General features: G+C 38.6%; 3 protein-coding genes across 4 annotated transcripts in view; 1 reads left to right on the top strand and 2 right to left on the bottom strand.

Moving 5' to 3' along the window:
- Window positions 1-29: 29 nt before the first annotated feature.
- LOC306767811 (ras-related protein Rab-8B) lies at window positions 30-3,087 on the bottom strand. The gene is made up of 8 exons (XM_079255939.1): window positions 2,866-3,087; window positions 2,210-2,270; window positions 2,048-2,108; window positions 1,873-1,950; window positions 1,656-1,745; window positions 1,495-1,560; window positions 1,352-1,402; window positions 30-1,252 (listed from the first exon to the last, which is right to left on the bottom strand). Exons 1-8 carry the CDS (start codon window positions 2,987-2,989, stop codon window positions 1,163-1,165), a joined length of 621 nt encoding a protein of 206 aa, XP_079112065.1. The 5' UTR covers window positions 2,990-3,087; the 3' UTR covers window positions 30-1,162.
- Window positions 3,088-4,091: 1,004 nt separating this feature from the next.
- Window positions 4,092-7,130, bottom strand: dnaja (DnaJ heat shock protein family (Hsp40) member A). Of its 2 annotated transcripts, none has more exons than XM_079254017.1 (8): window positions 6,992-7,130; window positions 6,470-6,611; window positions 5,910-6,084; window positions 5,713-5,817; window positions 5,363-5,590; window positions 5,046-5,276; window positions 4,859-4,959; window positions 4,092-4,755 (listed from the first exon to the last, which is right to left on the bottom strand). In XM_079254017.1, exons 2-8 carry the CDS (start codon window positions 6,599-6,601, stop codon window positions 4,540-4,542), a joined length of 1,188 nt encoding a protein of 395 aa, XP_079110143.1. In that variant the 5' UTR covers window positions 6,602-6,611; window positions 6,992-7,130; the 3' UTR covers window positions 4,092-4,539. The 2 variants fall into 2 exon arrangements, with proteins under 2 accessions (XP_079110143.1, XP_079110144.1); XM_079254018.1 differs by having other exon boundaries at window positions 6,996-7,014.
- Window positions 7,131-8,706: 1,576 nt separating this feature from the next.
- Window positions 8,707-12,093, top strand: part of acsbg1 (acyl-CoA synthetase bubblegum family member 1) — a gene marked incomplete at both ends in the record, with an annotated part of 4,266 nt that continues 879 nt past the window's right edge. The window contains 11 exons of the mRNA XM_079257548.1: window positions 8,707-8,716; window positions 9,371-9,424; window positions 9,545-9,810; window positions 9,930-10,018; window positions 10,156-10,276; window positions 10,374-10,451; window positions 10,543-10,692; window positions 10,819-10,995; window positions 11,207-11,388; window positions 11,537-11,770; window positions 11,872-12,089. Coding sequence (XP_079113674.1) covers window positions 8,707-8,716; window positions 9,371-9,424; window positions 9,545-9,810; window positions 9,930-10,018; window positions 10,156-10,276; window positions 10,374-10,451; window positions 10,543-10,692; window positions 10,819-10,995; window positions 11,207-11,388; window positions 11,537-11,770; window positions 11,872-12,089 — 1,579 coding nt within the window. The remainder of the gene's footprint in view (window positions 8,717-9,370; window positions 9,425-9,544; window positions 9,811-9,929; window positions 10,019-10,155; window positions 10,277-10,373; window positions 10,452-10,542; window positions 10,693-10,818; window positions 10,996-11,206; window positions 11,389-11,536; window positions 11,771-11,871; window positions 12,090-12,093) is intronic.

Below are 12,093 nucleotides of genomic sequence, written 5' to 3'. Positions count from 1 at the left end.
GCAAGACTGAGAAGTAATCTGATCTTTTTCATATTAGTTTGAGACTAATCACAAAAATAACAACAAACTTATAAGTGATGGGACATTTACAAACACACATCAACATTTTCAATGTTAGCTGTTCATTCACGTTTAGTGAAAATCAACTCTCGCTTAAAAAGATCCACTTTCTTTACTTTTGCTACTTTCCATTAGATTAACATACAAGACCTTAGACAGAAAATCACTTGACAGCTTTCCCAAGTTTCTGCTTTCATGTTGGACATGTAACGGGAAAACTCATGAATGTCTGCTGCTTCAGGAGAAAAGAAGAAAACACATGCATGCACAACATGAACTGCAAGAATATTAACATTCTATATTTCCATATTTAAATACTGCCTGTAAACTTTTTTTTCTGATACCATGTGCTTAGTAATAACCCATCGGAGGCATTTCTCGCATGCAAACATAAACTGTATAACAGAATGCATCAAGTACAACTTCCAATAAATAAATAAACACTCCTTCCAGTTTCATTTTAAACAAAACCCTGTATAGGTGTGATGTAAGAAAAGATTGCATAAATAAAATAATGCAAAAGTTAGCTTTCATGCATATTTTGTCTTTTCCATCACATTACTGTATTCCCTCTAAAGCAGTGCAACTGAAAGCCATAAGCTTAATAATACACATTAATTTGCACAAATATAATCAATGCTGGGATTTACTTATGCCTATCTCACAGCATCATAATGGCTAACATGACAACAGGTAGTGTGTAAAAAATGATACAATATATGAAAAAATCTGTCTTTTTTTCCCCCCCTTATAAGATAATAATGTGCAACTAAGATATTTTTATGATATCCAACAGATGTCTTCCATATGCCAGCAGAATTATTCCCTGCCATAAGAAGGCACTGCAGGGCAAGCTACAAACCACTGCTGATGATTGCACACAAGACTTTTGCAGGAGCAGATATAAAGTATCAGGCCTCATTCCTCATTGATCCTCTTCTGTTTCAGCAGACCAGGGCAGTGTCTCAACTACCCATGAACCAGTGACCTCAGCTAGCAGTAAGGCCATCTGATTATGAGCAGAGCTGCTACTTGTGTGAAAGGCAGGAGCCCTCCAAAACAGCAAGGCAATGCTGGAAACGTGAACGACGGAACCTGCAGCCTAAAGGAGCGAACACTTGAAGAATTTGATTCTTTTTGACTTTTTATCTGTGATCTTGACCGGGTTCCCTGATCCTCCGTTGCTGTCAGTCTACCAAGGAAAAGATAGAATAGTGAGATGGTGTTTGTAACTTCAGCTTTAGTCAAACAAGTTGTCACATCTGTTTATAAGAAGTTCTCCACAACTTACAGTCTTGGAGCTCAGATTATGCAATATGTCTCTTCCCATAGTATAAAAAGCCTTGAAAGACAGAAAGAAAGCTAAAGTTTTGTACAAATAATCTAAATAAGCAAATCTGTACGATACTTTCAGAGCCCTGGCATTCAGCTTACCTCTTCTACATTTAAGCTAGACTTTGCACTTGTCTCCAAGAACTTAACTCCATAATCAATGGCCAGCTAAAGGGGGAATAAATAATGTTACTCACTGCATTAGACAAGTGCATTGAAATTTGCCTTAGAAAGGTTTTTCAGTAATGGCTGCAGAGACTCACTTTTTCGCCTCTGTCTTTAGACACCTGTCTTCTGTCAGTCATGTCACATTTGTTACCAAGGATCATCTTCTCCACATCTGACGAGGCATGCTGAGTGAATTGAAGAAACTCTTTAGAAAAGGTTGTTAAAAATATGAAACATACCCATACCCAGTTCTGATAATAACACTCTCATTACAGACACTTTTTGTGTAGGTAATATAAATCCATAGCTCACCTCTTCAATATTTCTAATCCAGTTTTTGATGTTGTCAAATGATTTCTCATTGCAGATGTCGTAGACCAACATAATGCCCTATAAAATAAAGAAAAACAAACTAACAGTTATTGAGCCCCTGAACAATAAGGGAAAGGAAGATTTAAAGGGGCAAGTTGGAAATGGAGGGACTTACCATGGCTCCTCTGTAGTAAGCTGTTGTGATTGTGCGAAACCTCTCCTGCCCTGCAGTGTCCCTGAGTACATCAATCACACAGATAAGGTCTGGGAGGAGGCTTCTCTTTCAAAGAGCAAAATTCCTTTTTAAAATGGGGAACCCCGCTCAAAATAACCTTACCAAATCTGGAGTTTGACTCTCTTCCCATCCAGTTCGATTGTTCTGATTTTGAAGTCTATCCCTGCATTTGAATAAAGTCCAGATAGAGTGGTGTAAACTCATGTTTACTGCATGACATCATCAGAGATGACGCTAAGACATACAGGGAACCACATATTTCTCATTATTATAAAAAACCAAAAAGCATCTGGAATAAAAGTGTAGCACGACATTTGAGTCATTTGAGATAATAACAAAATTATCTTGGTAAAATGTAGTTTAGGCTACTTCAGGGGGGGTTGGGCAATAAAAGAATATTATAGCAGTATTGGTATGCACAATGTAGAGCAGCAAGCTATTACTGTTTAAGGTTAAAATCCTTTTTTTTTTTTTCTTATTCATTATTTAAAGTGACAAGTGGGTGTGAGCCTAAAGAAAAACACAAATCGATTAACATATCCCATTGTCTTGCTATCATGCAGTTAAGAGCCCTGTTAGAAATAGGGGTGTGCATGACACACATTTTAAAATAACAATCATTATATTAATAAATGACCATACCATAGACTCTACTAAAGAAGAAATGGGTCTAAACAGTTCATTAAAACACTGATTATATTTTTTAATCGAAATGTTTAATGATATATTTTTCCTTGGGGCGTCCGCAGGGTACTCACCTATTGTGGATATGAAGGTGGTATTGAAGGAGTCCTCGCTGAATCTGAATAGCAGACATGTCTTGCCGACTCCGCTATCTCCAATGAGCAACAGTTTAAAAAGGTAATCGTACGTTTTCGCCATTTAAACTAACCGTGGCCACAAATGTTTCGATATAAGGAGCCGGCTGGGGTCTGGGACCGGTCTTCAAGTCCTCAGCTGTCGGTTGCCGCCTTGGTGAGACAGGCAGCAGAGCGGAGCCGGTGCCGGAGATGGTGACGTCATATTTCGCTTTGCATTATGGGTTGTGTAGTCAAAAGACAAAGGAAGGAGTTTCAATGAAGCTGCAAAACTCTGGTGATGTCGACCTGTGACAGCAGCATATACAGCAATGTTACCTTTTTTTTGTCTGACAAAGTGGCGTCTACTTGCTGAAATGGCGTCAAGTAAGTATTTATTAACCTGCGGTGAAAAGATATTGATAAGTTCCTTGAAATCTAGTTTTTATGACTTTAATGTTCGCCTTTAGTACAAAAAAGTATGTATTTGCTTGAGGTGTATTGTACCCCCAAAAAGGCCAACTGCAGCTAAACCATAAAAAATAATGTCAACAAGAAAATGCACAATCTGTTATTGAACAAGATTGATCTCAATGCTTGACACCTGTTCGCCATATTATGTTATTTAGAAACGAAATCCATTTAATAAATTCTTCCCAAGAAATTTCTTTCAGAATTAGCAGGTAATTCAGAAATGTAATTTAACTTTTGACGAAGCTAATCTTCTCTCTTATTTCCTTACTTCTCCACTGTGGCACCATTGTTTATGAAGGGATTGGAAATCATTTCTAAGATGGCACTCCTTACCCAGCATGCAACACCATGTGACATTCATTAAAATTTGATCAATTTTTCATCATCTATTTCACCGCATCACTGTATTTGTGGATATGCTATTCTGTTTTCAAACTCTCCTTTATGTAATTACATAATTAAACTTGATGGGCAAGAGTCTGACCCTTGTTTATCTAGTTAAAATTTCATGTAAAATGTAAGTTTTTTTTTCTTTTAACCATCCTCAAACCCTCCTTAACTGTTTAACCTACCATTAGTAAGGGAAAAAAAACCTTTAAAATGGAGTTTTACCACATGCAGTTTCAGGATAATCTTCATTAATTTTATGCACAAATGTCTAGGTTTTATATAAAATTATCAGAAATTTTAAAATAGCAACTGAGTCAAGAAAGTTGTTTGAAAGGTTCTGACTTTATTGACAATATGTCATGTGCTTGTCTTGACATTACCTTCATAGAAAGCATATAAACAGACCTTTCAGCTTCTGAAAACAACAACAAAAAAAAAAGAAGTTTTTACATCAATCTGAGAAAGACAAAGAAATTTCATGGACTTGAAATAGAGAATACAAGACAGAAACAAAAAAATGTTTTAATGAGATCAGGACATACTTCTTTATGTGCATGTTTGTGTAGTCCTACCTCCACCAACAAGAAGAAAACAAATCATTAGCATCAGCTGTATGCTTAATGCTACATTAACATTACAGCTATGACATGGGGACTTAAAAGGCATGGGTCAAACCCTTCATCTTACAAAACAAATATTCCAAAGCATGAATTAAAAAAAAAAAACATCCCACATGCTTTACAAAAAAAAAACTGGTCTTATAAGCTACAATCACTGTGTCTGACATTGCACTCCGCCTCTGGGGCCCTCATCGTCTTCCTCGTATGCTTCTTGACTGTAGTTTTTCTGTTGTGACTGCAGATCCACCTCACAGAGGTCCACCTCCTCCATGTCCTCAGTAATCATCACATCTTGTTTGGGAGGGAGGAGTCTTTCAAGCTGGTACATGAGATGCTCTGGGAGCCAGTGTTTGTCTGGGAACTCCACCTAAAAGATAAGATAATTTTTTATTTATTTCAGGTTTGTCTTAAAAAAAATCTACTGTTATAGTCATGTTACTTAATGATAGGGTCTGTGTTCAATGTTTTACCTCAAACTGAATGATGAGCTGTCCTTTTTCATAAGGATCCCTGTATAAAGGCATGCCCTCATTCTGAACACATTTGATGTCGTTGGCTTTGATTACTTCACCTGTTGATAGAAATTGCACAAGTTTGTAAATCTGCAAATACTTTAAGTGTTGAGCCCATTCCTACTAGTTAATGCAATTACTGTACCTGGCTGGGTACTAATGATGAGTGTCCTGTTGTCTAATGTTTCAATGGTCTTCCTGAAACCACACAGAGCCTCTACAAGTTTGATGTTCATCTTCATTATTAGGTTTTCATCTTCTCTCTTGAAAACTGGATGCTCCTTCTGATCCAGGACAATAATAACATCTCCAGGCTCTAATCCAGGTTCTTGATCACCCTCTCCGTGGAATGTGATTTTCTGACCATCTTTCATTCCTAATGAAAACATTTTTTTAGTTTTAGGGTGACTCACCTCATGATTTGGGGAAAAACATAACTCTTGTATGTTGAAGGCGGCTTACCTTTGTCAATGTGAACTTCAAGAATTTTCTTCTTGCGTTCTACTTTGTGTCCATTGCAGTTTTTGCAGCGGTCCTTTGAGTTAAACCTCTCGCCTTGCCCCTGGCATTCTGGACACATGCTTTGGATCTGCTGAATCATGCCAGGCCCGACCTGCTGCACCTTAACATGAACTCCTCTTCCTTTGCAGTTTGAGCACTTCTCCAAGGTGCCCTTTTTACCACCATAACCTGCGATTAAAGCAAACAAAAAAAGTTTTTTTCTATACTGCAACATTCCACTTATTTAATACTTCAATATTAAGGGAAGACATTTTCTTTTTAAATACATTTTCAGCACTTAATGTATGTACCTTCACATTTTTCACAAATGACATTCTTCTGAAGGCCAAGCTTCCTTGTAGACCCATTGTACATCTCCTCTAGTGAAACACTGAGCTGGTGGACAACATTCTTTCCTACGGTGGGGGGAAAAAAATGCTTAATATCACAGGATTAAAATTTTTACAGACATCAAGCACAAGTACTCAACTTTAAAAAGATATCTAACCTTTCCTCTCTCTCTGCATTCGTCCACCTCCTCCGAAGAACATGTTGAACATGTCCATTGGAGACGTTGCTCCACCCATGCCTCCTTCTTTGATGGCTTGTTCCCCTCCTTGGTCATACAGGCCCCTCTTTTTTGGATCAGACAGCACTTCATATGCTTGAGAGATGAGTTTGAACTGTTAAAATAAAAGAAAAAAAAACACTGAGTCACTTTTAAAACAAACCAGTGATTCAACAAAAGTGAACCACTTGTCTGGTATTAGACTATCATTATTTCAATTGTTTTTTAAAGGGGGTAAATATCTAAATACACAGAGCATTTATAAGAGCATTTATACTTGTCCAACTAAATATTAATTACATTGCCTGTTTTACAGTCATAACATGCTGTTCAGTGACAGCTAATCTTTCCTAGCGTCGACAGGGGAACTGCAGGCTGGATGATTCCAGAAAGTTCCCGATGTCCTCTGAACGAGGCATGAGGTTTTAAAATTAGACAGGGCATTTCCAGTTCTCTGGCGACTGCAAAGACACATTGAAAGCTTATTCTGGTCCACTCACCTTCTCTCCTTCACTCGGGTTCTTATCGGGATGATATTTCAGTGCGAGTTTTCTGTAGGCTTTCTTGATTTCCTCCGGTGAGGCTTTAGGGCTGACATCCAAAAGATCGTAGTAACCGGTTTCGTGAACCATCGTGAACAACCTTTAAAAAAAAACAACAGTAACACATTTAAAAATTAAATAAAAATAATATGCAGACCCCTCCTCCTCCATGCTAGTTGTTTCATACAAAATGCTACCGACAGAAATTAAACCATGACACAGCATTAACATTAGCAAACATTACTCTAATAATATTTACATTAGCCTTATTTTTCGCCTCAATCGTCCTCAATTATTTGATAAAATCGCTTTTTGCCGTTTACAATTCAATTGCCAAACGTCTTGTATCGATAACGTTCGGTAGCACGTGCGTTTGAAAACCAAAAAAGTAGTCCGCTAGCAGAAAGGCTGAATAACTCCGCCGGCATGTTGAAGCTATTCTGTTAAATAGTTTTTCAAGTTGTCGTAAAAACAACTTACTTGCCAAGTGCTTGAGATTCTAGGTCTGCAACGTAGCCTCTTACTGTGAATGTAGCTGTCAGGAGGAAGACGGCTCGGTCTTATAGCCGCGTCCCTCTGCAGAACTTTCTCGAGCGCTCCAAGGGAGACCGGATGTTTCGTTGACTGGGAGAGGAGCAGAGAGTCTAGAAAGGACTGGAGCAAAACGGGCTGGGCGGAGGGGCGGCTGCTGCTGCTGCTGCTGCAGTTTCACCTTCCGAAATATCTTGGCCTAGTTTCTACAGATTGTATTACTTTGATTAAAAAGGGCAGTGGGTGAAGGGAACATTTATACTGTTACATAACAGACAGATACACGAAGACGGTTGGAACATTTCTTGGAATTCTGTTAAATTAAGACTAAAAATATGTCCACGTCCCAACACACGTTGTGACTAAGGATTAGGCTTGGACTCCGACTGCGATGTTGTTTAATAAAGCTTACATTGTGTGTAAATAAATTATAAAACAGTGCAGTGGGTAATTTTATAACAGATAAAATGACTCCTAGCTCTACAATGGCAAGAAATACTTCACTATCAGCTGTAAACTCCAACATTCAACATAATTTTGAATGGTTGCTTCTTGTAGATGCTGAATTAAAATCTGCAGATGTTGCCGTTACTTGAGAAAGCCCACAGGCTTGTAAGAGAAGATCCAAGATGGTAAAATCTCCATATGACTTGTTGAGGGAATGAATAATATCTTATTTAAATCCAGAATATATCAGATATATGTGTATCTTAATCAAAATACATCTTAATCACCACAGTGTGACTTTTCTATGTCTCAGAGGTCTGACTGTTGTAGGCTATCTTAGCTGGAGTATCTGCGCTTGTTCCTAGAACAATCTCGACAGTAATCTCAGACGTTCCTGTAACCTGATGGAGCCCCCCCCCCCCCCCCCCCCCCCCAAGGGTCACATACCTCGGTGACATGATTACTGCTTGCAACACTGTTGCTTTCACCACCCACACCATATCTAATCAATTTATTTATTGATTGATAGATTATTTTTTTAATTTTTATTTTTTTAGCTTTTAGTGTTCCTTCTTTGGAATAGCACTGTACTTGCTACTGAACTGCTACATCGATTACTATTGCCTTGTTTTTTTTTTTTGTTTTTTTTTTATTTTTTATCTATCATGATGCCCAATGAATTAGCCACGACTGTTTTATCAGTCTAAATCTGGATTTTATCCTATCATTTCTAACTACATTTGGAGATATTTCACATTTTGGCTTTCCGACCTATACTTCTTGGCACAGATATATCTGTTCACTATTTTCCCCACTTGGTGATGATGTTTCATATACATTGTGGGTTTTTTTTTTTAATCTTACACCCTCTTACTGTGATGAATTGTCTTTGCACTGCCTGCCTGGGGTCCTATCCAAAGTGGATAGTCTCTGTTCTCATGAAACTGCCTGCTGCCTTTCAGACCAACCTTTACTCGTTGCTAGAAAAACTTCTCAGTTTCATTCCCTTCTTTGGTGTGTAGTGGTACACGGTAAAGGTCATCTACCTGATGTACTCCTGTATTCCACATGTTTATAGAATAAGGCATGGCTTGATAAAAAAAATTCAATGCCACATAGATTTATGTAAATATTCATTTGCCACTCAGTGTGTGATTAGGAGAGGAATATAACACTGCTTTACACATGAAAAGACTGAACTCATTTAAATTCACGACATGGCCCATTGTGAGCAGACCAGTCCAGTGCAGAGATACCCATATTCCTCTAGGTTGCAGAGCCACGGAAGACTTCAAGAGGCACACTGAACTGGAAACAGGTGACCTTCTGCCTTTAAAAGAACCTTCCTGAGGGAAAAAGATATACTTAAGGACAGGTAATCAACTTAAAATGAACTTTTTCAATCTTTAATTTTGAACTGGGCAAGCACTCAATGGAACAAGTCACATAGCAGTACTTTGTTGTTGTTTTTTTTCTTTTAAATTCACAATTTAATCTTAAAGTTCACCACAATACATAAGCGTCTTGCTGTTGATTGTAACTTATCTGAATTCGGCAGTGTATCACCTCTTTTTTCCCAATGTATTAAACAAACAAACGACAAGGAATGGGTGCTTAAAAGTTAATGAAATTCAGTGAGTTTATTGTATTTTGTAATGAGTTGGAGTGAACTGTTCTTTTGCTCACATTGACCATACTCCCATTGGACAAAGCAAAGGGGGTTTAGCTGCACCAAAAGCCTGACATTGTGTTATGGACACAATGCGGCTGAAAATTAGAATCATGTGATGAAATGAAAACAGCAAGCCAAACCTTTGCCAGAATTCGAGCCAGCGTGTACATGAGCTGTTTTTGTTCTATGTTTCAGTGTGGTGTCCTCAGCTCAGGAGTCTATGGCCCAGTTGGTTACAAGCAGTGAAGTACTTACCTCTGTTGGTGAGTTATGAGATCACAAGGCTAATGAAAGAGAGATCTAAAAAGAAAACTATATTGATTGTTTTCCTTGGCTGAAAGGACCATGTTTGGTTTACTGAGTTGAAATGTCTGTGCTTGTAGAAGAGAAGGACACCAATGAGTTTGCCAGCACATCTCTTGCTCCTGCCCGATCCCTTTGGACTACTGATGCTAGAAAATCTGTGAAGCTGAGGATTGACGAGGGATGTCCAGAGGAACCTGTAACTGTTCACCAGATGTTCAAAGCCTCAGTTGAAAAATATGGAAACCTGCATGCACTTGCCAGCAAGAACAACAACAAATGGGAAAAGATAACTTACTTGGAGTATTATCAGTTCTGCAGGAGAGCTGCCAAGAGTTTTATAAAGGTAAGTCCCCCCTCAACAAAAAATAAATGAAAATTTCACCTTTTCAGTGAATGCTAAGGGAAACTGTAAGTGGTCGGTTTTCAAAGGAGCAAAGACCAAAAATGTGTTGCTGTGTGCAGCTTGGTTTAGAAAGATTCCACGGAGTGGCAATACTAGGATTCAATTCAGCTGAATGGTTCTTCTCTGCAGTTGGTGCCATCTTGGCTGGGTGAGAATTACATTGCATTTCAATAAATGCACATTGTATCCTGTTTAGCTGTTAGCACTTGCTAGTGTTTATCCTCACACTTTCACCAACTTATCTTTTCTCCTATTACTACTATTGCTACTTTTTCTTTATTACAGAGGAATAATGACAGGAATTTATGCCACAAACTCACCAGAAGCTTGTCATTATGTTGCCAGTGACTCTAAAGCTAATATTATTGTGGTCGAGAACCAAAAGCAACTGGATAAGATATTGCAGGTAAGGCTAAATTGATATACATTTAGGCTAAATATAGTTGGGCAGCCATTTATTTCAAAATCAACCAGTGGCAAAATTCTTTATTCTGCTATTCTAGGTACGGGATAGACTGCCCCATCTGAAGGCCATAGTACAGTACAGTGGACAGCTACAACAGACCTCAAATCTTCACTCTGTAAGTTTTTCAAATGCCACACAAAACAGTGTGCAGACCAAAGTGGCAGCTGATGCTGTTTTTAAAGTGTCATGATGTCGTTTTTGGACAGTGGGAGGAGTTCCTGGAGCTGGGTCAGGATATTTCTGACAAACACCTGGATGACATCATCAGCAGCCAGAAAGCAAACCAGTGTTGCGTCCTCATCTACACGTCTGGCACCACAGGCAAGCCGAAAGGCGTCATGCTCAGTCACGATAATGTAAGTGTCATACCTATTCAGAAACATGTCAACTCAGTTGGGCATTGTTATATGTGAACATATACATATAAGAGGTGATGTTGAAGGGGACATAATGTTCTGTGTTGGTCTGATATAACTATACAGATCACTTGGACTGCCAGTTGTGCCAGTAGGGTTGGAGACATGCAGCCAGCAGACACAAAACAGGAATCACTTGTGAGCTATCTGCCTCTAAGCCACATTGCTGCTCAGATCTATGATCTGTGGACAGGTATCCACTGGGGGGAGCTGGTGTACTTTGCACAACCAGATGCCTTAAAGGTATTTTTTTTTAAAAATTCAATAAAATTCACACTTAGCTGGAACTATAATTGCAACTTTAACTTAAACGGGCTTGGGTGCACAAATATGTCTTTAGAAAGTATGTTAAATTGCTGAACAATCCTAAGAGATTAATTTAAGCATATTATTAGTTGTATGACTGAATTTTATATATTTATTCACTGCTAAATTGTTTTTGGCCTCTAAACAGGGAAGCCTGATAACTACTTTACGAGAAGTTTGTCCCACATCCCACATGGGTGTTCCACGGGTTTGGGAGAAAATGATGGAGAAGATAAAGCTGGGGATCAGTCAGTGTGGATATGTTAAAAGGAAACTGGTGACATGGGCAATGTCAGTAAGCCTGGAAGCCAATCAAAGGTGTATGCTGAAGTAGGTACAGGATAGATTTGAGTTTTGTTAACCAATCATCTGAAATGTTTTGCAAGTTTCATATAATTTGATGGCAGTAACAGTCATGGTATTTATGATTTTTTTATTGGTTTGATTAGTTTTTGTTTAATTCTCTTATTCTTCAAAGGGATGATGAGAAACCCTTCCTCCTCTCGCTGGCTGAAAGTCTTGTGCTGCAGAAGCTTCGTGCAGAACTGGGCCTATCTTCTTGTGAGAAGTTTTTCTCTGGAGCGGCACCAATCGGAAGTGAAACCGTGCAGTTTTTCCTCAGCTTGAACATTCACTTGTATGAAGCCTACGGCATGAGCGAGAGCACGGGACCTCACTTCATGTCAGGCCCTAAAGCTTACAAACTTCCAAGGTAAAACCTCAAGGACTGTAAAAATCTGTAATGTGTGTGCCTATATTTTAAATTTCAATGTTTTGAGTGCCAAGTAAGAGACACATTTCCTTTTCATGTAGCTGTGGTAAAGTGGTGCCTGGCTGTCAATACAAACTTGCCAACATAGACTCTGAGGGGACTGGTGAAATTTGCTTTTGGGGACGCAACATTTTCATGGGTTTCCTCAACATGGAGGACAAAACAAGAGAAGCTTTGGATGAAGATGGATGGCTGCATTCTGGTGACTTGGGGAAAACTGATGAAGAGGGCTTCTTATACATTACAGGCAGGATAAAAGGTAA

The sequence above is a fragment of the Telmatherina bonti genome (assembly GCF_933228915.1).
Source record: "Telmatherina bonti genome assembly, chromosome: 2".
In the NCBI taxonomy this organism is placed as follows: Eukaryota; Metazoa; Chordata; class Actinopteri; order Atheriniformes; family Telmatherinidae; genus Telmatherina; species Telmatherina bonti.
The sequence above is the reverse complement of the archived record's forward strand: the minus strand, read 5'-3'. Positions and strand labels throughout refer to the sequence as shown.

Bases quoted from the DNA above. Each gene is read 5' to 3' on its own strand.
- LOC306767811 (XM_079255939.1), bottom strand. From the start codon at position 2,989: ATGGCGAAAACGTACGATTACCTTTTTAAACTGTTGCTCATTGGAGAT. The intron at 2,271-2,865 runs GTGAGTACCCTG...ATTCAAATGCAG, and splicing joins CACCTTCATATCCACAATAG to GGATAGACTTCAAAATCAGA. The intron at 1,403-1,494 runs GTAAGCTGAATG...CTGTCTTTCAAG, and splicing joins CTAGCTTAAATGTAGAAGAG to GCTTTTTATACTATGGGAAG.
- dnaja (XM_079254017.1), bottom strand. From the start codon at position 6,601: ATGGTTCACGAAACCGGTTACTACGATCTTTTGGATGTCAGCCCTAAA. The intron at 5,818-5,909 runs GTTAGATATCTT...CCCCCACCGTAG, and splicing joins AATGCAGAGAGAGAGGAAAG to GAAAGAATGTTGTCCACCAG. The intron at 4,960-5,045 runs GTACAGTAATTG...TTCTATCAACAG, and splicing joins CATCATTAGTACCCAGCCAG to GTGAAGTAATCAAAGCCAAC.